A 24627-nucleotide genomic window follows, 5' to 3' on the forward strand; every position below is an offset into this window, starting at 1 on the left:
CCTATTGTATTAGGTGCTTTGGAACAAGGGCAGGATAATGTTGCTGCAGTTGTCTTGTTTGTGGGCTTAGAGGCACCTGGTTGGCCACTGTGTGAACAGACTGCTGGATGGGCCTTGGTCTGATCCAGCATGGCTTTTCTTATGTTCTTTGTGTATGCTTCTGTAAAACATTGTTTTGCAATGACGTCTGGTTTTCAGTTTATGTACTTAACAGGTTCAAGCACATCTAGTTTTACATGGGATTATACCTCAAGAACCAAGCTGCATAAACTAAATTCCTCTTTGGGTTTACATGGAACTGCAATGCATTTATCATCCCTGGAATAAGTAAAGCTTGGCTGCCTTTGCTTGCCCTGATAGGGCTCAAAGGCAGGACATATATCTTCTAAATGAATACGACCAATCCCACTAGCTATGTTAGGTCCCAGGAGCCACCTGCATGGGCTGAAATGGACTACAGGGGACTGAAAGCACCTCATAGTCAAAATACAACCTGTGCAAACTTGTACAATCCCAAAGCCATCCTCGATTCTGTTTCCTACATCCTATGAATACACAATGCAAACCCACCTTCTTTACATAACATTTCTTTTATCGGCAATCAGTGCTACAATTTCCTTGATGGCTTTCCTAGAATGCAACGTAGTAAAATCGGGAGGGTCACATGACCGACAGGAGTTGCCTGTGTACTTAACCCTGTTAAGACAAAGGGGAGAACAGGAACACCCTCATCACCCCCCGCCCATTTCTCCTGTTTCACCTGTAACACAGCTAAGTCAGGTGTGCAAGGCTAATGGCTAGCCTACCCTTTAGGGATAGGGGATAAATGCCGCTAAGGAGTAGAGAGAGACCCTCCCTCTCCTCCACTGGCGAAGCTCATATGTGACCACAAGTTCCAAAAGGCCAAAAAATGACTCAGCAGCATAAAGAGTTACAAGCCACCTGCCAGGAGAGTACACAATATAATGGGCAGGGGGGACACCACTCTGATTGGAGCAAGTCCAGGCAAAGTTTTTCCATTTGAACATTGAAAGGGGTTATTTCACATCTCTTTTGCACCCATGGGAAGGAGTTCCAATAGGCAGCATATTTAGCTCCCTGATTGAAATCCTCCCCATCAAAAGTGATGCTCTTGGAATCGAAGCAAGAAGAAAACATTCTTCTTTAGGATTACTCCAATATGACTGAGAGTTTCACAAATCTGGGGAACAGGAAGTAAGAATCACCCATCAAATCAGTTCCTGGGGATAATGACCTCCCTGCACATACAGAAGGGCAGAGCCTTTTGGTATCTCGTGATGCCGGATCCCACGATGATCTCCCAGCAGCAGGAAGCTTTGCAGAGAGGTCTCCCTCTCCACCTGTGCCAAAGCTCCGGCTATAAAGCCTGCTTAAAAGGAACCACTTATTGACCAGGCTTCATCTGACTCCACTGTTGCAAGATGTTGGCTGCAGCATCTAGAGTGGCATTCTCCTAAGAAGGAAGCAAAAGTCTTATCACAGCCACACCCATTCACAGGCATCACCGTGATCCTGAACCCGATCCTTTTCTTTGCGTGATAAGGTGTTTGTCCCACCAAGGAGACTTGTGACACCCACAGCTGTGTTTGATCTGTCCCATTCAAGCAGTTTGTGTGTGTACGTGTGCATACACATTTATGTCCTCACTTGTGTTTAAGATTTAACCACTAAAAAGAGATGTGCAGCTTAAGGGCACAGACCCTTCATCCTCCTCAAATGCTGCCACCTCCAGACACTTTTCTTCCAGCCTTGCTTCAATGCCAGATGTGAATTAGGCTGGGAGAAACATGCAAGGGGTTATATGGTGCAATGTTTGATCGTACATTTCCATGTACAATCAAACATTAACCATCTTCAAGTACTTGAAGGGCTGTCACATAGAGGAGGGTGCAGAGTTTTTTCTGTTGCCCCAGAGGGTCGGAACAGAACCAACGGGTTGAAATTAAACCAAACTGTTCCCGTCTAGACATTAGGAAGAACTTTCTAACAGTTAGAGCGGTTCCTCAGTGGAACAGGCTTCCTCGGGAGGTGGTAAGCTCTCCTTCCCTGGAGGTTTTTAAGCAGAGGTTAGATGGCCATCTGTCAGCCATCTTCTGAGCATGGAGTAGGGGTCACTGGGGTGTGTGTGGGGGAGGGTAGTGTAAATTTCCTGCATTGTGAAGGGGGTTGGACTAGATGACCCTGGTGGTACCTTCTAACTCTATGATTCCATGTACACTGTTCTCTTGAACAAGACGCCTGTACTAAGTCCTGGTCCCTTTCCCCTGGAATTCACATCATCAACAAGCATTTTCTCCTTGAAAGTGTTGCACAAAATGTCACATCCCTATGCATGTACATAAGTGGCATTAAGTTGCAGCCAATTTATAGAAGAAGAGTTGGTTTTTCTATCCCACTTTTGTCTATCTTTAAGGAGTCTCAAAGTAGCTTACAATCACCTTCCCTTGTGAGGTAGGTGGGGCTGACACCTTGTGAGGTAGGTGGGGCTGAGAGAGTTCAGAGAGAACTGTGACAAGCCCAAGGTCACCCATCAGGCTTCATGTGGAGGAGTGGGGAATCAAACCCAATTCTCCAGATTAGAGTCTGCAGCTCTTAATCACGACACCAGCAAGGCATTTACTTTTTAAGTCCAATCCAACTAGTTTTACCTACTTAATGTTAACTGAGTATCAGTCCTCTAAACGGTTAAGCTACATTGAGCAAAAAATAATTTAATTAGGTATCCGTTTAGATTCGCTTGTACTGGCGTCTGAAGCGTCTGCATTTAAAATCATAAAAGGTCAATTCCCAGACACAGAATTACAGGAACTAAATTGTGCAGCCAAGAAAACCTGTTCCCCTGTAAATCTCAGGATCCCACTAATTCGGATTGTGTGGCACCTTACTTTCACCACTTGGTTAATTTGCAACAACAAAGAGCTTTTATGCTTGCGAGGTTTGATGTCTTACCCTCAGCTGTACTTGTTGGGAGGTTTCAGAAAATCCCATATTCTAAAAGATTCTGTCCATGCAGTATGAGCAGTGTAGAATGTTTTTCTGGGGTTTTTTTGTATTTTTTTCTGTTTTTTTTGTATTGCCCTTTCTATGCTGATATCCGAGCTAAATTTCTTAAGTCACTCTTAGATGAATGACACAGAGTTTCGGACAACTGTAAAGTTCAGTTTTTTTCTCTCTGGACAAAGCTCTGGTATAATGGATAGGGTAGCAAAATTTCTACAACTAGTGATGAGGCTTCGAGAATCTAAATCCTGATCCTTTCTGGTCCTAGCTTTTGTTCTCCTTGTTTTTTAGCCCCTGTATTAATTGCATATATGCCAATAAAGGTGTTGTTGTTGTATACCAGCAAGGGGCTTTCAAGGCGAGTGGGAAGCAGAGGTGGTTTGCCATTGCCTTCCTCAGCAGAGCCTTCCTTGGTGGTCTACCTTCCAAGAACAGACCATGCTCAGCTTCCAAAATTAGACGAGATCAAACAATACCATGCTGCTGCCCCTACCCATCCCTATGTACAGCTCATAAAATGGCAATTCTTATGGGGCTGGGACAGCCTGTGGCATTGCTGCCCCCTGGTTCGGTCTAAGGCAGCTTCAAACAGTCAGTCTGACAGCAGGGGAGAGGCTCTGTGCCTCAGTAGGAGCCTCTGCTTTGGATGCAGGAGGCCCCTGGGATCTCCTGTCAGGGGAGGTCAGTGTGCAGGAAAGGCCTTCTGTCCCAGAGAGCCACTGCCAGTCAGAGTAAACAGTACCAAGCAAGATGGCCTAACTCAATATAAGGCAACTTTGGATGCATGTTCCCCTCTCCTCTTGCCTTTATCCCAGCACTGATAGAAGAAATAGAAGAGCCCCAAAGGAGGAGTCAAGGCTTCCAGGGATTGGCTCATCAGGGCAGGATATCCCTCCTTCCATCTGAAGGTCCCTCAGCCTAACTTCAGCTGGTACCCAGTTGCTGTCAACCCCCCTCCTCTTTTATTTCCCGGGATAGTTCACCTTTGCAAAGCAGAAACGGATGTAATGGTCAAAGTTCTTCTTCTGTGGAGTGCTGTAGAAGGCAGAGACTGGGATGGCTGCTAGACCCTGTGGAGGCGGAAGGTGAGACATGAGGATAGATTCCCCTTTCCCCTCCCTCCCCCCTCCATCTGCTTTGTATGATCTTGTATGATACACAAATCCAATGAGCAATGCCATGTATTTTTCTACTGTAGGGGACACATAAGAGCGGGAAGGATGTAGTTGTTGGATTGTCAGAGTGGGGAGTGGGAGAACCCAAATTAAAATCCCCATTTTGGGTAACCAAAAGATCGAGACAAAGGATAAAAACTCTGGCTAAGGAATATACAATTTTAATAAAATATCGTAGAAAAGCCTGAAAGATATGTGGTATAAACTTCTGTGACCAGCAACTGGATATATTATTGACCACTGATGAAGGCTTTCGTTATTTTTATTTTTGTTGAACTGCAAACGTGTAGTCCACTTTTAGTGTGAATTTATAATTCAATTTTTTTTCCTGGTCAGGGAGTTTTATATCTTTTAGGCTTCTGATGAGATTTTATTAAAACTGTATATTTCCTAACCAATGTCTTCTGTCCTTTGTCTCAACCTTTTAGTTATTCAGGAGGCTGAAGTTGGTTCCCAGTTCCCTGTTCCTTATTTACATTTCCTAGTTCCTGAATCCAATGACAAATATCGAGGACAATTTAAAAGCTCTGCCCCCCAAAATAAGGTTTGGACCACCACACATCATACACCCCCACATTCGGGGGACTGCCCTCCAAGGGGACATGAGCTGGATCCTGGTCCAAAGCCCAGCTCTTGTGCTAACTGCTCCAAAGTGGAGTGCCCCCAGGACAAATGCACATACAGACACTGGGGCCCAGCTGCACCCCAAAACAATCTTTGAGCCACCCCGGATCACATAAAAAAGAGGAGCTGTAGCTCAGTTGGAAAGCACCTGCTTTGCCCGCAGGAGGCCTCAGGTTCAAACCCTGGCATCTGCAACTAGGAGGGCTGGGCGAGATTCTAAGGCCCCAGAGAGCTACAGACAAAACATGACATCACCTAGCTGGATGGACCAGTGATCCCCCTCAGCAGGAGCCAGCTTCATTCTGGTGCTCACTGGAAAATCAAAATGGCTTCGACTCCCCACAGTATTAGAAAACAACTGAAGACTCGCCAGCCTTTAATGTCAGCCAATACCTATAGCAGGGCTGGGCCTGATCCTAGGCACTTACCTTGTTCTTGATCATCCACTTTACAAAGCGAAAGTCATAGGGTTCCTCGGAGTCCTGAAGGCCAGGCACAGGAGCTTCTACAAGAAAGTAGGAAAATTTTCAGCAACAAAGTTGGTTATGATGCAGACTCAGAGGGCTGGACTAGGATACAGGAGACCCAGGTTCGAATCCTCCCTCTGCCATGCAACCTTGGGCCTGTCACACGCTCTCAGCCTAGCCTACCTCACAGGGTGATGGCTGTGAGAATAGAGCAGAACAAGGAAGAAGGATGGCATAAGCCACTTTGGGCCCATGAGGGGGAGAAAAGCAGAGTATAAATATTTAGATAAAATGCCAGGCTTCCGATCTGCATCAAGGAAGCAAATTTCTTCATGCAGGGATTAATGCATCTCCATAGGACAAGGCAGGAAGGGACTTTCTAATGGAGGCCAAAAAAGATGGTTTTGTCAGGGAAGGGGCTGATGGTGGTGGGTTGGAAGTTTGGAACAGATGGCTTACCACATACTCTGATTCCATCTCTACTATACTGCATAAGAAATTGACATCCCCCCCAACCATTGCTTTCAGGATAGAGGAGAAAATGCATTTTCATTCAATACATTCACCATAAGACACTGGACACTGGCTATGAGCAAAAGCAGAAAACATAAGCCAGGGAAGATTACTTGGTCCTTAGGTAACAGAAGGGTGGGGGTTTTTGGAGGAGGGAGGGATTTAAACAAACGAATAAAAAGTATAATTAAAAATTAAAGTATCATTAAAATAAAAGTATCATTAAACATAGAGGGAAAGCTGCATAAAATGGCTGATACAAGCACTGAAACAGCATTAAAACCACCATCTGCAATAAGTAATCAGAAATAATTAAACAATAAAAATGCCTTGTGCCAACACTTAAGGGTGGACAAGGAGGGAGTTCCATCAGTGGAGATGCTGCCACAGGTCAAGGAGCCACCAACCTCTCTTTGGAATGGGGGAAGGCAGACACAGAAGGGCCTCCAATGAGGCTTGTAACAGGATTACAGGAGAGCAGGAGGTCTGCCAAAGATGCAGTCCCATATTGTGTAGAGCTTTCACAAGGCCAGGATACTTTCCCTCCGCCTTTGGAGTAACCTTTATTTTAAACCCTTTTGAGAAACTGCTTCCCTGCCCCAAGCTCAAAACAAGCTTACACAAGAAAAAAGACCACTAAAACCCAGCAAAATAAAGGCCATATATAAACCCAAAGAAAACCAACATTCTAACTCACTCACCCTACGTCTCTCAACTGATAAACCTCATGCACCAAAAGCCAGCTGAACAGGAACACGTTAAACCCTTTTTAAAAATGAGCAGAAGAGCTTCAACTCACATCTTGGGGAGGAGATCATTCCACAGCATTGGGGGCTACTAGGGGAAGGCCCTGCTCCTAAACAGATCCATATTCTCACTACCAATGGAATAAGAGGCTCAGTTTGATGAATACAGTTGGCTTGGTCAGGGATCCTGCCACAACTGGGATTCGGAGGCAAAGCTTCCAATTTGAAAGCAGTTGTATATCAATTAAGCTGATCTTTAACTGAGAGGTAGGCTTATAATGGAACAAGCACCATTTGTTATCCATGCCTGGAACTCCTTCCTCCCACCCAATGATGGATTGGCCCTGAATTTGCAAAAGAGCCCACAACAGCCAGTAGCCCACTCAGCCAAACTTCAGAACCAAGCTTACTGAAATCCTGGAGATCCACCATCATGAAGTAAGTGCCTTCGGGAACCACAGGCTTCATCCCCACAGCAGACAGACATTCAACTAGTCGGTCCCGCTTCTGCTGCAGCTCTTTTGGCAATTGGACAAAATAGCTTTCTGGCTTCTCCATGCGCTCAAACTCCATTCGCAAAGCACGAGCCACGGCTTCCTGGATCCAGCAGAGATGAAAAGGAGGAAGGGTGTGAAAGGGGGCTTCTTGGGTGGAGTGGGAAAACAAAACACCCTGGGGTTGAGTGAACTCTGCATGAAGAAGAATTCAGAGGGAAAGACCCGCACCAAATTCTGCCATCGCCATTAATTCATACAAAAGCAACCGAAGCAAGAGATGCAGATGGTGTAAAAAGAGACTTGGAAATGCATGCACAAAAATCAGATCAAGGAATGAAATAAATGCAGATGGAGAAGGCCACACCACGAGGCAAGGCACACCAGCCCAAGTGATAGCTTTGGCAAGTCTGTGAAAAATATAGAGCAATCATGTTCTGGCACTGTCTTTCATGGTACTCAAATACCTGAGCCTGAGAACATATGTCCCTAAGACCAGCCTCTGTACCAGAGGACTGGAGAATGGCCAATGTAACTCCCATTTATACAAAGGGTTCCAGGGGGGATCCAGGAAACTATAGGCCAGTTAACTTAATGTCTGTTCCAGGTAAAGTGATATATTATTAAAGATAGAATTATCAAGTATTTAAAAGGGCAAGCCCTGCTGAGCAAAAACCAACAGGACTTCTGCAATTTTTCTGATGGTATTTCGGCATACCAATGAATTGGAGTGGTGGGTGATGCTTCAGTATTAGAGAAACACAGAAGTGAAGTAGTGTGGCTGGGAACTTTGCCATTGCTCCCCTGTACACTCTCTTACACACACCCCTCTGCTGCAGCAGCCGCTGTCGCAAAGGGGCACACAGTGCAGGGAGGAACAAGAGTAGGGCCCCCCCCCTCCCCGCCAAGAACTAAAAGGTAGGCCTCCTCCAAGGTCTGTGGGAAGCCTCTCCCTCCCACTCTTTCAATGCCTCAGTGCACCCTAAAAGTCATGATGCCAGGCTGTTTTTATTTTGCAAAGACAGAGAAAGAGATCTGAAAGGAGGGGGGAGGTCTAAAACCATGCTTGCTAAAAAAAAAAAAGAGAGAGGAAGTTTAATATTTAAAAAATATATTAAAAAAAACATATCTTGGTGTCAGGTCAACCCTTAACCAGCCTCAGCCAATCACAAAGCAGTGATGAAAATTATGACCACTCCCCTATTATCCCGTGGCGCTGCACATGGGGACATTCCTCCCTGATCTTTTGTGGAATTGATGCAGGGCGGAGTTCACCATGCGTTTAATTTTGTTATCTCGGGATAGAAAAGCGTGAGACATGAGAGGGACAAACCAATGACATCCTAGCCATGTGTAAACGACCTTCAGCTCCTTCCACCTCCCACTTTTCCATCATTTTGTTTAGTGCTCATTCTGTGACAGACCGACCGCTTCCTCACCTGTGCAGCTGTTGCGCAGTGATACACCGAATTTTGATGGACTGTCCTTAAGTGTGTCAAAAGCTCATCCGGCCCAAGGGTCCAGCCAACCTGTTGCAAAGGTGAAGGAAGACGAGTCCAAGTCCAAGAATCATTCTATGATTCTAAGTCCAAACTCACTCCTTCATGTTAAAGCTCAAGAGTACAGTAAGTCAAAGGGGTTTTATGTTGTTGTTACAAACCAATTCTACAATTTGGCTGGAGAACAGACAAATAGATGCCCAATCCTCCCACAACCTGATGGCTTACCTTCCAACCTGTTGCGCTAAAGGTTTTGCCAGCACTCCCAATGGTCACAGTACGCTCCCACATTCCTGGTAAACTGGCTGTTAGAGAGAAGAGAAGCTGAAACTTACATTCACTTTCTTTGGGAGGGGAAAGAGAAGAAGGGGAAGAGAAAACGGGCCTTTCTGACCCTCTATCTTGATCTAATTGATTTCCTTAGGAAGTTACAATAAATATTAAGTGGTACTTCTCTAGTGGCTTGATCTGCCCAAGGACCCTCAACCAGATCACTCCCCTCTCACTAGTGCCCTTTCTAGAAGAGCAGCTTTCCAAACTGTGGGCCTAGAAGAAGAGTTAGTTTTTATATCCTGATTTTCTCTACCTTTTTAAAGGAGACTCTACCTTTTTCTCTACCTTTTTAAAGTGGCTTACAATCTCCTTCCCTTCCTCTCCCCACAACAGCCACTTTGTGAGGTAGGTGGGGCTGAGAGAGTTCTAAGAGAACTGTGACTAGCCCAAGGTCACCCAGCAGGCTTCATGTGGAGGAGTGAGGAAACCAACCTAGCTCTCCAGATTAGCATCCGCCACTCTTAACCACTATACAATGCTGGCTCTAGGTGAGGGGCCATGTCTTAACTGAAGGATATTTGCTTTCCGCACAGAAGGTCCCCTGAGAGATCCAGTCAAAGGACCTCCAGTATCAGGAATGAACATAGTTTATACATGAATTGGTACATTCGTGTGAACATGTGATGCTATCTTATATTGGCCCACTGGTATGTCTATTGTAGAACCGTCTGCTTTTTCTGGAAGGAGTTCTCCAGAGCCTCAGCCAGAGAAAGGTACCAAGAAGTCTAACAGGTGCTTTAATCAACTGACGCCCTGCTCTGGATATCCCAGGCTAGCCTGATCTTGTCAGACCTCAAAAGTTAAGCAGGGTCAACCTTAGCAAGTATTTGGATGGGAGACCTTCAAGGAATACCAGGGTCCTGACTCGGAGGCAGGCAATGGCAAACCACCTCTGAACCTTTCTTGGCTTGAAAACCCCAACACAGGTTGCCAGAAATCAGCTGTGACTTGACAGCAAAAAATAAAATAAAAATAGATTGATGTAGGGGAGGAGCTGTGGCTCAGTGGTAGAGCATCTGTTTGGCATCTGTCCCAGGTTCAATCCCAGCATCTCCAGTTAAAGGGACTAGGCAGGTAGGTGATGTGAAAGACCCCTGCCTGATACCCTGGAGAGCCGCTGCAGGTCTCAGTAGACAATCTGACTTTGATGGACCAAGGGTCTAACTCAGTATAAGGCAGCTTATGTCTGTCTGTCAGTCTGTATGTGTTCAGCCTGCGTCTGTTTTGTTCTCTCCTCCTGCCCCAATATCCTTATTGCTCGCTTTAAGGTTTCATTTTAATTAGAAACTTTTGCTCACTCTGCTCTCATGGTAGTTTTTTGCTGATTAAAAAAAAAGTTAAAATTTTCATTTATGTTTTTTAGGATTCTGCTGGTTTTAAGAGTTTCTTTTCTGGATGCTTTTGTGATTAGACCCAGAAATTACAATAAAATAATTTTTAAAACTCATCACTATAAACTGTCTCAAGTCATCCTATCTTAATCAAAGCATGAGCAGACTGAGATCAGTCTATAGAGCTGGACTCCTACTCTGCCAAGTCAGGCTTCCCTTACCAATCCGGACGTGCTTGTTTCCGTCGTAGACCAGCCACTCATACACCTCGTCGCTGAAGCACAAGACGTTGTGTTTCACACACAGTCCAGCAATGAGCTCCAACTCTTTCTTGCTGAAAACCTGCACAGCACACAAGACAGGTGGGAGATTAGTTTGGCTTTCAGTGGCCAGAAGCAAACCGCCATGTTGCTTGTACATTATATCCATTTTTTAAAGACAACTGTCTCCAAAAGTGGCTCAAGGGACATGGGGCCATTGCGCTCAGGTTTCCAAACTAAAAAATACAAGACACACAAAGGAAGGGAAAGAGAGAGGAGGGTGTTCGGGGGAGGTTCCGTCCTCAGCATCTCCAGTCAAAAGGAATAGGGTAGTAGGAAATGTGGAAGATTTCTTTCTGAGACCCTGGAGAGAGCTCCTGCCAATCAGATGATACTGACCTGGATAGGGTAAGGATCTTACTCCATATAAGGCAGTTTCATTTATAGTTGGGCTGTGGGTTAGTGGAAGAGAAACTACTTTGCAGGTGGGAAGTCACAGGTTCATCCTCTGTTTACAAAGAATCAGGTGGTGTGAAGGACCTTAAATGCTAGTCTGCCAGCCAAACAGACCATCCTGACTTTGACAGACCATTGGTTTAGCTCAGCATAAGGCAGGTTTGTATCTCAGTGTATATCTGGGAACTCTGGAATGTAGGGGCCTTCAAAACCATTTTGGGATTTTACCATGGAATTAAAGATTTAGACATTACTACTACTGGAAGCCTAGAGGCTAAGAGAAAGCTGGATGGGTTACACTGGACAGAGCTGGAAGTCAATTTGGAGTAAGAGACAGGTTAAACAATTTATGATTAGACTAGCCAGCATTCAAAAGTTTATTTGGGAGCCAGTCTCTGCACAAACAGTCTGGAAGTTTGGCGAAATCACCATTATTTCATTGATGAGTTCAACAGATACCTGCTGGCTAAGCAACATACACAAGAGAGGAAAAGAGGGTGCGCTAACAAGGCACAGAGGATTGCAAACTTTGCTTAAATCTTTGCTAACAGTTTGTGATTACCCGTCTGAACAAGCAACATTATTTATGTATTTATTTAATCAAATTTATAATCCACCCTCCCCAGCCTAGACTGGGCTAAGGGTGACTCACATAAAATAGATTTTAAGGTTAAAACATGATAAAATAATTACAACAATAGTTATAAACCAGCCCATACATTCAGTTTTACACAGTAACCTACATCTAAAAGGTGCCACTAATGTGAAATTTCAGAAGCTAAAATGAATAAACTGAAGCTGTTATACTTTGATCACATTATGAGAAGACAAAGTCACTGGAAAAGACAATTATATGGTACTAGGAAAAGTTGAAGGCAGCAGGACACTACACTAGTGGCACTAAATGTCTGCCAACTTGCAAAAGTATCCCAGCTGGTGCTTACCTTTCCCAGTGGATTGTTTGGAGAGTTCAAGACAATGGCTTTGGTTCGACTTGTGAATTTGGCTGCCAGCTCTTCTGGATCCAACTGCCAATCTCCACTGGACATCAGTTTCCCATCTTCCGGTGCTTTCTGGAGAGAAGAGGGAATCACAGCATGAGGACAAGAGAAGGGGGAGGAGGGAGACAGAGGCTGCTCCCTGCCTGGCGCTGACCAGGAATCAGTCCAAATGCTGAACTGCACAACACAGAAGAGTGCTAGAATTATATGGGAAAATATAAGGGACTCTTTGTGAAATTCACAACCCCCTTGAAACAGAACTGAGACGTAAGCTTGTTTTTTGATGGGAAGTGGGATTTATTAATTATAACTATTTGGGCAGCCTTTCAAAGTCTGGGCTTGAGACCTAATTATTAGGATTTATTCTAGTTCATAGTAAGTTTGGTGTTGCTGTTTACTTAATGTTGGGGTATTCCCAGATAACTTCGAACGTTACATTTTTAAAGAATGTTCTGTGTCATTCTCCAGTATTTTGATAAATTCTGGCAGGTTATTGAGTTTTAATTGGTTACCAAAATGTAACTTTTATCAATGATTGTTATATGGATTTTTATCAGTTCTTGTAACAGACTTTGGCCAAATGCAATAAACTTGAACCTGAACCTTAACCCCTCAAACCTGACCAATTGCCCCCACACCTTTCTAAAAACCAGTCGCTGGGGGTCTCACAAAAGGCAGGAAATCTGCTCCCTCTCCCCAATCCCTGTAATTTGAGTATCATAGAATCATAGAGTTGGAAGGGGCCATACAGGCCATCTAGTCCAACCCCTGCTCAATGCAGGATCAGCCTAGAGCATCCCTGAATCACGGGGGCCTATTCTGGTTTTACCACTGAAGCAAGCCAAGTCATTAGCCCATCCAGCTTAGTAATGTCTGGTCTCTTAGATGGGACTCATGAAGCCATCTTCTACTAAGTCGGATTTATCACATCAGAATTCCAAAATGTCCTCTCGTTTACAGCCTTGCTCAGGTCTTGCAAACTGATAGCCGTGGCTTCCTTGACGGAATCAATCCATCTCATCTTGGGTCTTCCTCTTTTCCTTCTGCCTTCAACTTTTCCTAGCATTATTGTCTTTTTCGGCGAGTCTTGGCTTCTCATGATGTAACCAAAGCAGGATAGGCTCCGTTTAGTCATTTTAACTTCTAAGTGGAGTTCAGGCTTGATTTGATCTAGAACCTACTTAGTTATTTATGGAATGGTTGTTCTAGACTAGCCAAGGAAAAACAACCAATTTTATACAGACGGCTCGGCTGAACAGATTGCAAATCCTTATTCAACACCCAGTCCATCCACCCCTCATCCCCTGTGGTGCTCACAGAGTGGCCCCCACTTTCTCAGCATTCCTTCACAACAGCAGGACTAGATGGACTTCTGTTGTGATCCAGCAGGGCTCTTCTTATGTGACGGCGGGGGGGGGGGGGAGAAAACCAGAGCCTCTGTTTACCCATTAAGTGTGGCAGCTTGGGACGCTCCCAGACACGACCCAAGTAACCCTCTTCCCTGCCGCCATCTTCTTTTCTTCCCTAAACTAGGGCACCCATTCACTTACTGGCTTCAGTGGAATGAACACCAGAGTCCCACCGGCCATTTTCACCATCGGCTCATAGCAGTCGAAGTATGGCTCAATTAAAATCACCTAAAAAAAACACACACATACACACAAGAACTTAAGAAAAGCTGGATCAGACTAAGACCCATCAAGTCCAGCAGTCTGTTCACACAGTGGCCAACCAGGTGCCTCTAGGAAGCGCACAACCAAGACACTGCAGCAACATTCTCCTGCCTGTGTTCCAAAGTACCTGCTATAATAGGCCTGCTCCTCTGATCCTGGAGAGAATAGGTATGCATCATGACTAGTATTCCTTTTGACTAGTGGCCTTCGATAGCCCCATCCTCCATAAGAACATAAGGAAAGCCCTGCTGGATCAGACCAAGGCCCATCAAGTCCAGCAGTCTGTTCACATAGTGGCCAACCAGGTGCCTCTAGGAAGCCCACAACCAAGACGACTGCAGCAGCATTCTCCTGCCTGTGTTCCACAGCACCTAATATGATAGGCATGCTCATGTGATCCTGGAGAGAATAGGTATGCACCAGGACTAGTATCCATTTTTACTAGTAGCCATGGATAGCCCTATCCTCCATGAACACGTCCACTCCCCTCTTAAAGCCTTCCAAGTTGGCAGCCATCACCACATTCTGGGGCAGGGAGTTCCACCATTTAACTATGTTATGTGTGAAGAAATACTTCCTTTTGTTTGTTTTGAATCTCTCACCCTCCAGCTTCAGCAGATGACCCTGCGTTCTGGTATTATGAGAGAGGAAGAACAGCTTCTCCCTGTCCACTCTCTCCATACCATGCATAATTTTATAGACCTCTCTCACGTCCCCCCTTAACCGCGTTCTTTCCAAGCAAATCAGCCCTAAGAGTTTTAACAATTCCTGATAGGGCAGTTGCTCTGGCCCCCTGATCATTCTGGTTGCTCTTCTCTGCACACACAAGAGAGTGTGCAGGAGTTCAGGAACCAAGGGACAGGAGGATGAAACTATCTCACAGTTGGATTTTCAGCTCCTGCCCCAGACTGCAAAGAGGGCTGTTTCTTAGCAACAAGTCTTAAGGACAACCTAAGTGGAAAGAGTATAAACATTAGACCACAGTCGACCCTATTAACTAATCTCGGGGTTCTTAAGAGGTGGGCAGCATGCCTTCCTATTGGCACAAAAAATTGCTGTGGTCTAGGCTGGTGCCAGTGGTAGATGGGGCAGGGAAATATTGAAGCCTTTAATCCCATCCGGGTAACCTCATGAATCAGGGTGCCAAGGAAAATTGGACAAACACATATAAACAACACAATCAGTCCACTGAGGTCAGTATTGTCTACTCTGACTGGCAGCGGTTCTCCAGCGTCTCAGGCGGAGGTCTTTCTCATCACCTACTGGCTGGTCCTTTTTAACCAGAGATTCTGGGAATTGGACCTGAGACCTTCTACATGCAAAGCAGAGGCTTTTCCACCAAGCCACAGCACCTCCCCCAAGAAAGGTAAGAGAGAAGGAAAAATTACAGCTAGGGGGGAGTTAATACACCCCCTGGCTTGCATCCCCATTGCCAAATTGGAAGGATGCCCCTTAACCGAGAAGTAGGGTCTCGGGGGAGGGGGTCACAAAAGCTGCTTCCCTAAACAAACACGTTGGGTGATTTAGCCAGGAAAAGATGTTGGTCTGAGACTTCCTGCTTCCTCCAGTACCACTAACCACAGACGGGGGGGGGGGGAGGAGGAGAAGGAAAAGAAGAGTTGGTTTTTATAGGCTGACTTTCTCTACCTTTTAAGGAGAATCAAACCGGCTTACAATCTCCTTCCCTTCCTCTCCCCACAACAGACACCTTGTGAGGTAGGTGGGGTTGAGAGAGGTCTGAGAGAAGGGTGACTAGCCCAAGGTCACCCAACTGGCTTCATATGGAGGAGCAAGGAAACCAACCTGGTTCACCAGATTAGAGACTGCCGCTCCCAACCGCTACACTACACTGGCTCTGGGAGGATGCCTAGCTGCCACCAACTCTCTCTTGCTCTCTCTCTCTCTCTCTTTGCACTCAATTATGGCAGCTGGTAGCTCAGAGGAAGGGGGATCTCTCAGCTGAATCCAGGCACAATAGGACAGTCCCACTGGCTGCAGTCTCTTCTCCCTCTGGCATTGCTTATGACAGCAGGAGGAGGGCAGGGCTCTCAGCTGGATCCAGGAACTGAAACACCTTAACCACTACACCACTCTCTGCCCTTCACAAAAAGGAAAGGTCTCTGCTGCAGCTACCAAAACTGCGCGCTAACCAAGGAAGTGTAGGGGATGCCCAGTGGCTTCTGGTCAAAGCAGCTCCTCCCCTGACTGCCTCCTTCCTTGACTGGCTGGTTTGCGGGAGGTCAGAGATACCTCTCTTCCAATGCCAGTGCTGGACTAGGTCCCCGATCCACAACTCCTCGTGTATACAGGAGCAGGCTGTATGTCTGGCAGCAAGCAAAGTCTCGGCACACTCAAATGCCTAAGAAATGATGGCCAGAGGATTGGGAAGTAACATTGGTAGTGGAGCCAAGGTTCAAGATGTTTGAGAAACCACTGCCACGGGTACCCAGAGAGGGCAAGAGAGCAGGTACCTCATCTCCATCGTCCACCAGAGCCTGGAAGCAGCAGAAGAGAGCTTCGTAAGCACCCACGGTCACCAGCACATTATTCAGAGGGTCAAGTTCTCGTCCAAGTAACTTCCCAAAGAATTTGGCCAGGATGGTCACCAGAGCTGGGTGTCCCTGGAGTAACAGAGCAGAACTTTAGACAAGCAATGCTAACCAGAAGCTGGAACAACTGTAGAATCCCCCTTCCCCCCCACACACACAAACAGAATTTGCACAGACTAGCTGGAAGGATATTTATTTTCCCTATTTGGTATTTACCCACCCTTCCTCCGAGAAGCATGATTTGTCCTCTCCTCACTTGAACAACAGCCTTGTGATGAGGGTTACACTTAGGCCATTTATGCATGGCTGTTTCCTGCCGGTCACCCCACCAACTACTTCAGGGCCTAGCTCAGTCATATCTACTTTGAACAGCAGGAGTTCTCCAGGGTTTTGGCTATGCAAAGATCTTTCCAAGTGCAAACTACCTGAGAGCCTTTGTACTGGCAAATGTCAGGGACTGAACCTAGGCACCTTCTGCAAGGCTCTGCCACTGAGCTGTGGCCCCTCTATAGACGTTGCACAAGGTCGCCTCAAAATGATTGGCTCTGTGGCGCAATAGATAATGCACAGAGGTTGTATGGCAATTACGTCATTCAGAGGTTGTGAGTTCAAATCCCATCAGAGCTGTGTTTGTGGGCTCAGTGGAAGCGCATGTGCTTTGCAAGCAGAAGGCCCCAGGCTCAACCCCTGAAAGGACCTCCACCTGCAGAGTAGATGAGGCTGAGCTTGAGAGACCAAGGATCTGGCTCAGTACAAAGCTGCTTCACCTCACCCATCCTTTCATGTTCCCTGGGAATTGGGAAAGAACAATTAGTTGCCAAGGATAAAACAGATATTGACACAACTAATGGAGAGAGGTTCCTAGCAGCTCTGAAATGCCGTCCAATCGTTTTGGGTTTCCCAAGGAAAATTTCAGAGTCTTTAGGAGTTTTATGCAGGGACATTTCCGCACGGTCAACCCCGCCAACTGTTTCGGGGCTTCCTTTTGATTATGCATGCCTTTTCCGCCTGTCAGAGGTCGCCTCGCTCTCCCCACGCATTTTGCCCGCATTTTACAGATTTTGGCTGGAAAACACAGGCAAAATGAGCAGGGAAAGCAAGATTACCTCTGACAGGTGAGAAAAGCATGCATAATCAAAAAGAAGCCCCAAAGCAGTCGGCGGGGTGGGGGGGTTGACCACGGGGAAACGACTACTTTCACTGGATGTATGTCACACATTAGCCAGACAAACATTTGGCAGCACACTCAGATGGGCAGAGGGGGAGCAGGTGAAAAGCAGCAGGTAGGAAGCCAGTGAAACTTTACCCTTTATTTGCCTGCCACTTTCACCCTGTAATTCACCTCCCTTTGTGACAGAGAAGTTACAACCCATGGTCCAAGAACCCGCCTTCCCTGCCAATCACTTATGTGCAGTTCACACAGGCAGGAGAATGAAGAGGAAGAGCCCTGAAGCATCAGAATGGCACGCTGCAGTTGAGGAAGCTCAGCTCTGACCCTGTTTTTGCATAAAGAACTCCTTGAAAACCAGCACAGCCAGGGGGAACACATGAAGCTGCTTTATACTGAATCAGACCCTTGGTCCATCAACGTCAGTACAGTCTACTCAGACTGGCAGCGGCTCTCCAGGGTCTCAGGCAGAGGTCTTTCACATCACCTACTGCCTACTCATCTAAACTGGAGATGGAGGGGAATGAACCTGGGACCTTCTGCATGTAAAGCAGAGGCTCTTCAACTGAGCCACAGCCCCCCACCTCCACCCCCAAGAAACACAGTGGTTGAGAATATGGCCCATGAAGAGGCACCATATGAATCCTGGAAACATGAACAGCTGACTTTTTGCATGGGAAAAGCACACTCCACCCCCAATGGGACTTGAACCCACAATCCCTGGCTTAGAAAGCCAGTACTCTATCCATTTGGGAAATGTTGCTGTGCTTGTTTTCTACTTGCTCTGAAGTTTCTAAAACCTAGGGGAGCATTCTAAAATGTAATGCTCTACAGGTCATCTTCAGTGGTGCAATCCATGCCACCACCACTGCATTGCCACCTCATTCCCCGGTGTGAGCCAGACCCAAGTTCAGCCATGACCTCCACCCAGTCCAAAGCGCAGAGCTGACCAGAGAGGAGGTCCTCACTCACAAAAGCACGCGTATACTGGTGTATCAAGGTATCTTCGCTGAGCGCCTGCACGAACGCTTCCCTTACAAACTCTGGTGGGGGGAAGTTAGGGAAGCCTTGGCCGAGGTTCACAGTCTTGTATGTGGCGGCCAGTTTCACAAACTCCACCCTAAGGAGAAGAGAACGCAAGAGAGAAAGGACAATACGGCGAGACTCTCCAACCTTCTGCAAAGCTGAAAACAGGATTTAGAGGGCCCCCGGTAACTGAGCCTCCAGTGGACTCCGTCCCCACCCCAGCCCATTCGCCCATTCTTCTTGTGTCCTCCCAGCAGAGGGAGTGGAACAAAGGCCTGGTCCCTTTGCCCAGAGAGCAAGATGGCAGGCAGTATCTGTAGTTTGCTGCTTCACAGCTGCAGGTTGGGGTCAGTGGGAGGAGGGACTCTGTGGTCCCTTGAGGATGCCCGCCCTGGACTCCAAGCCCCAAATAGGAAGGAGGCAGTAATGCAGAGTAGTAGCTCATGCAGAGACAACAGATGGCCTCCTCCAAAGACAGCCAATTCTACTGCATTTTATCAGGAGTGATAGAGTGCACAAACTATACCTACCCTAGGGACGAGGCAGAATTATTCACACGTAGAGTTGTAGGCCAGGCCAGAGCAGTACATAATAATGTCAGAACAGCTCTGCTGGATCACACCAGTGGTCCTTCTAGTCCAGCATCCCGTCTTATGCAGTAGCCAGCCAGTTACTCTAGGGCAGTGGTTCCCAAACTTTTCAGGCCACTGCCCCCTTGGTTCCACAAACTCAACCCCAGCGCCCCTACCCTATCCAACAACACAGTTGAAGGGGCCCACCTCTAGCGCCCCCCCCTGCTGACCCCTTGCCTCTTAAGTGCCCCCCAGGGGGTAGCACTGCCCACTTTGGGAACCACTGCTCTAGGGGGCCAACAACAGGGCATACAGATCAAGGCCTTCCCCAGATGTTGCCTCCAGGCACTGGGATTCAAAGGTTTTCTGCCTCTAATTGTGGAGGTTCCCTTTATTCACCATAGCTAGTACCCACTGGTATCCTCTCCTCCATTAATCTGTCTAATCCCTTTTTAAAGCCGTCTATGCCTGTGGCCATCACTACATTCTCTGGCAGTGAATTCCATATTTTATTCACTCTTTGAATAAAGTAGTATTTCTTTTTGTCTGTCTACTGCACATCAACTTCACTGGATGCCCTGAAGTTCTAGTATTTTGGGAGAGGGAGAAAAAAGTTATATCTGTCCACTCTCTCCACCCCATGCATAATTTTATAAACCTCTATCATGTTTCCCCTTAATTGTCTCTTTTCTAAAACCCCTTGTCGTCTTGGTTGCCCTCTTCTGTACTTTTTCCAGATCTGCAATGTCCTTTTTGAAATAGAGAAACCCGAACTGCACACAGTAACTCATACATGGGTAAATCAGGCAGCCTCCTTAGACAACAGACAGCTCTGAAGCATCTCTGTATTCAAATCATACCCAATTAAAAACAACAGCAGAATTGCCCATTCTCCAATGTGTGTGTGTGTGTGTGTGTGTGTGTATAAAGTGCCATCAAGTGGCAGCCGACTTATGGCGACCCCTTTTTGGGGTTTTCATGGCAAGAGACTACCAGAGGTGGTCTGCCAGTGCCTTCCTCTGCATAGCAACCCTGGTATTCCTTGGTGGTCTCCCATCCAAATACTAACCAGGGCTGACCCTGCTTAGCGTCTGAGACAAGGCTAATACAGTGACTCGTGCAGAGACAAAGCAAGCACTCTCTCCTCTGAACAGATACATGTTATAATTAACAGCTCTGGAGGCCGCTTACTACTTGTGACTTATGAGAACTGTTAATTATGTAATTACCTTTTCACAGCACCCTAGCAGTTCTCTGGTAGCACACAATTTGCAATAATTACCCTAGCACAGGGGTGTCGAACTCAATTGTGATGAGGGCCGGATATGGCATAAATGTCACTTGGTCGGGCCAGGCCATGCCTTGCCATCCTAGATCGAGAAAGGGGCCGGATGAGGCCCGCAGGCCTTATTTTTGACATCCCTGCCCTAGCAGGAATGTTCAGGACCAGATAGCCGCCTTGAGGCCAAAACAAAATTGGTGGGGAAGATCCACAATTACATCTCCCAGTGCCAATTCCTGGACTTCAAAGCAGCCAAATGTTCACTGGATCAAAAAAATTGTGGTGGGAGGGCATTTGATTCTGCATCTCAGACCATCTCTCTGCCTGCTCTAAATCACCCCATCTAAATTGATATTAGTCCTGATGGATGGGGGTGGGGAGAGACAGGTACCTATACCTAATGCGTGGAGCACTGCCTCCCATGTTGCCTCTTCAGTCCTTTCCAAATAAAAGAAGCAACAGAAAAGACATATTCCTCAAATATTTCCACCAGTGTGGACCAGACCAGATGGAACGGCAGCACTTCCAGGAGTTTAAACATGAACTGCCACAGTTTCATAGAACAAGCAGGTCCCATTTCAAAAGCATATGGGCAGGGAAACAGCTCTCACACTTTTTGGTCTAACTATCACGTTTTTATTCCACCTTGCCATTCAAGGAGCTCAGGGTAGGATGTCTAATTCTCCCCTCTTCCTTTTTAATCATCAAAACCACCCCGAGAAGTTAACTTATATTTTTTATATACTTCTCAAAATCTGTGGTGAGGGTTGTATGCGTATTGTGAGAATATGATTTTCTGTGCAAAAATCTCAGAGTAAATAAGAATAAACTTTAAAATGTTATGTTTTATGTAGAGGTTAGATGTTAACTAGGAGCTCTGTGGCGCAGAGTGGTAAGCTGCAGTACTGCAGTCAAAAGCTCTGCTCACGACCGGAGTTCGATCCCGATGGAAGTCGGGTTCAGGTAGCCGGCTCAAGGTTGACTCAGCCTTCCATCCTTCCGAGGTCGGTCAAATGAGGACCCAGCTTGCTGGGGGTAAAGGGAAGATGACTGGGGAAGGCAAACCACCCCATAAACAAAGTCTGCCTAGGAAACGTCGGGATGTGACATCACCCCATGAGTCAGGAATGACCCGGTGCTTGCACAGGGGACCTTTACCTTTTTTTAGACGTTAACTAGTATAATTAAGAGATAATCAAATTGATTGACTCAGTTATAATCATATGACTAATTAAACATACATGTTTTATATAATGTTTAGAATGTTTTGAACAAGATTCCATAAATTAAAGTTAAAATATTTAGAATTCATTAATATATAGGATTAGAGTTAAACATAAAAAGACTGAAGATCATTTTTTAAGAAATATAAAACTACCTAAAAACATATACGGAGCGTTGTTAAGTTATGCAAAGGTAAATTAATTTATGAAAGTAATTATAATATTTTAGATTAAAATATATTTTGCAGCAAACTCAATTAGGTAATTAATATTTGATATGCGTATGTTACTAATCTGTATCTTTTTATTTGTATTATTGTTTCTATTCTGTATTTTAATATCTTTGTTCTGTTTGTATTATTAAATAATAACAAAAATAAGTTTAAAAGTTTTTTTAAAAAACACCCTGAAAGGCTAGGCAGAGACAGAGCAACTGACTTTAAGTCAGTTCAGATATTTATACCCCATTTTTCTCTCCAACAGAGACCCAACATCGTTCTGCCCTCCTCCATTTTATCCTCACAACAACAACCCTGTGAGGTAGGTTAGGCTGAGAGTCACTGGCCTGAGCAAGCTTACATGACAGAGGGAATTTGAACCTGGGTCTCCCAGATCCTAGTCCGGCACTCCAACCACTACACTACTATTCAGTGAGGTTCCAAGCTGAGTGAAGATTAGAACCTCACTCTCCCCAGTTCTAAGTCAGAACTCTAACCACTGAACTACGCTGGCTTACATCTTCATGTTCTCTCCCCAGGCATTTCTGGATAGGAGAATAAGCTTTACAGAGGGCTTGTAACAGAGGTAAATCAGAAGGGGGGGGTTCAACCTCTCACCAAAAGGCCTCCTTTTTCCTTTAAAAATCAGACCTGCTCCCCACCCCCTTTGTTTAAATGAATGAGATAATTCTGTGTTTAAACAGCCAGAAAGGTTTGGTTCGGCCTCAAGGCAAGTCACACCCTAGGTGAGGGAAAAACGCTATTTGCATAAGCACAAGGTAACATCCAGGTCCATTGGCCAACGTGAGGGAATGAGGGGTGTGTGTGGGCAAACCTGGGCCCACACTGGTGATGCAAGAACCATGCCCGGCAACAAAGCCTGCCCACCCAAGGAGCAAGTTTCAACAGGACCATACCAGATGTTCTTGTCCGCACCTTCCAGCCTCCGAGCCTTTGACACTGTAGACATTTTTGCCTAGAGGAAGGACGAAATGGGAAGAAGGGTCAGAATGTTAAATGGAATGATCAACAGCCTTTTTTTGCCAGGCAAAAAAAGTACAATGGCTACTAGATTTTCTACTAGTTTCAAGATTAAAGAAGGACATTCACACAGCAAGAGCTGACTGAATTTGAAAAGGTGATAATGCAGCAAAAATAACATTTATTAGGACGAATTTACAAGCTCTTACTTCAATTTGACACAGAAATAGAACAAGTTAAAACATGTATGGTAGATGAATGCAAAACTGTGAGGAAGAGATAGCTCTCCAACAATGGGAAACCCTATGGATGAAAGATATAAACTTTACAGCTAGTCAAACATTAAGGCCTTTTATGCACGTTCTATTTCTGCTGAATCTGCTACTCTCTAACTGCACAGTATTTGTAGTTGAATTCTCAAAACACTATGCACAGGGGCTTTCCCCCCCAAAGAAAGTCTAGGAGTACCTTGTGATCAATTATGATCCCCAGTGAAAATATGGAGCTTCTGAACCATGTGAGAGTCCCTCCCCCCTGAAAACGCTGCTTTGTAATTGGCTGTGGTGTATTTTTTTAAAAAATACTTCACCAGGCCCCGCCAGCCCCACAGCAGGATTCTTTGATTTGATCTGAACCGAGTGGCTATTTTACAGCCAAAGCAGAGAAGGGTCCAGACAACCCCTCCCCCCCACACACCAATTTGTTTCTGTATAACTCAATCCAAGGGGCCTAAGAACACAAAAACACTCACACAGTCATTTGCGACATTCATCGTTCCATTGGTAGTCTTGCACCCACAAAAAAAAATTTAAAAGGCTTTCATGCCTATAAGAGGATGTGTATAAGGGGAGGGTGGCAAATCAGCCCAGCTCTGTTCCATCCTGGCAAGAACTGAAAGTGACCCACACTTGCTATGAAACTGACCAAATAAGCAGCCACATGGTATTCCAGGTTCATTCTCTCACTAGTGCACTAGATAATGGCTTCGAGGGGAGGGGTTGGATGAGGGGGACAGACACGTGGGAGGGAGAAATGAGAATGGGCGTGGGGAGAAAAGCCCGAAGTGATAAGTATGCACAGGACTGGCTTTCAGTTTAGGATCTAGGCAGACTTTAAACTCAAGGTAAAACATCCTAAAAACACAGGGGAAATGTGAGGGGAGAGCAAGGCGACTTCTGAAGGTCAGAAAATACATGTATAATTAAAACAACCTGTACATAAAAGGCCTCCACCTAACCTTCCTCATAGGTAGGGTTGCCAACTCTGGGTTGTAAAATTCCTGGAGGTTTTGGGCATGGAACCTAGGGAGGGTTGGGTTTGGGGAAGGGAAAGAGCTCAGTGGGATATAATGTCGTAGAGTTCACCCCCCAATGCAGCCATTTCCTCCAAGAGAACTGATCTCTGTCACCTGGAGATAAGTTGCAATTCTGGGAGATCTCCAGGCCCCACCTGGAGGTTGGCAACTCTACTCATAGGGCTGTTGTGCAGAAAAATGGAAGAGAGGAAAATATGTAAGCTGGTTTGGGCATCCATCGGGGAGAAAGGAAGGGTATAAATGAATTACATATATAATAAATGCTTGGTACCTTGGAGTAGCACAAACAGAATGCAAGAGGATTATTTCTTCTCAGAATCTCCCGAGATAAAGACAGTCCAGATCTCCTAAGCATGCCACTGAGGGACCTGCTTGCAGTCAGAAACCCGAACTGCTCCCATCCAAGCACAGGTAGAGGAGCAAAGGAGAAAGAAAATCTAATTATTGCCATCATTCAAAGCAACAGACTGATTTTGCTATTGTAAGCCTCGTTAAAATATTGTATTGATTATTTGTGGCCGATTTTTCATTACCCAGTGGGCCCTGCCTGCTCTGAAACCACTGCCCTCGGAGATGATTTCCACACAGGCTGGGCAAGAGCTTGCTTGCCTCGGTACAAGTCAAGAGAAGGGGGATTATTCTCTGGAAGAAAAATGTTCCAGGGAAGACTGCTTGTCAGGCCTGGAGAAAGGCAGTTGGA

General features: G+C 45.8%; 1 protein-coding gene across 1 annotated transcript in view; it reads right to left on the bottom strand.

Annotated features, from left to right (window-relative positions):
* Nucleotides 1–24241, bottom strand: part of LOC130486883 (kynurenine--oxoglutarate transaminase 1-like) — a 43639-nt gene extending 19398 nt beyond the window's left edge. The window contains exons 1-13 of the mRNA XM_056860182.1: nucleotides 24199–24241; nucleotides 22549–22607; nucleotides 18283–18430; nucleotides 16065–16214; nucleotides 13471–13557; nucleotides 11864–11992; nucleotides 10425–10545; nucleotides 8768–8844; nucleotides 8480–8569; nucleotides 6957–7143; nucleotides 5249–5325; nucleotides 4005–4091; nucleotides 1410–1474 (exon numbers count right to left, since the gene is read on the bottom strand). Coding sequence (XP_056716160.1) covers nucleotides 1410–1474; nucleotides 4005–4091; nucleotides 5249–5325; nucleotides 6957–7143; nucleotides 8480–8569; nucleotides 8768–8844; nucleotides 10425–10545; nucleotides 11864–11992; nucleotides 13471–13557; nucleotides 16065–16214; nucleotides 18283–18430; nucleotides 22549–22601 — 1271 coding nt within the window. The 5' untranslated portion in view covers nucleotides 22602–22607; nucleotides 24199–24241. The remainder of the gene's footprint in view (nucleotides 1–1409; nucleotides 1475–4004; nucleotides 4092–5248; nucleotides 5326–6956; nucleotides 7144–8479; nucleotides 8570–8767; nucleotides 8845–10424; nucleotides 10546–11863; nucleotides 11993–13470; nucleotides 13558–16064; nucleotides 16215–18282; nucleotides 18431–22548; nucleotides 22608–24198) is intronic.
* Nucleotides 24242–24627: the final 386 nt, after the last annotated feature.

The sequence above is a fragment of the Euleptes europaea genome, chromosome 14 (assembly GCF_029931775.1).
Source record: "Euleptes europaea isolate rEulEur1 chromosome 14, rEulEur1.hap1, whole genome shotgun sequence".
NCBI lineage: Eukaryota > Metazoa > Chordata > Lepidosauria > Squamata > Sphaerodactylidae > Euleptes > Euleptes europaea.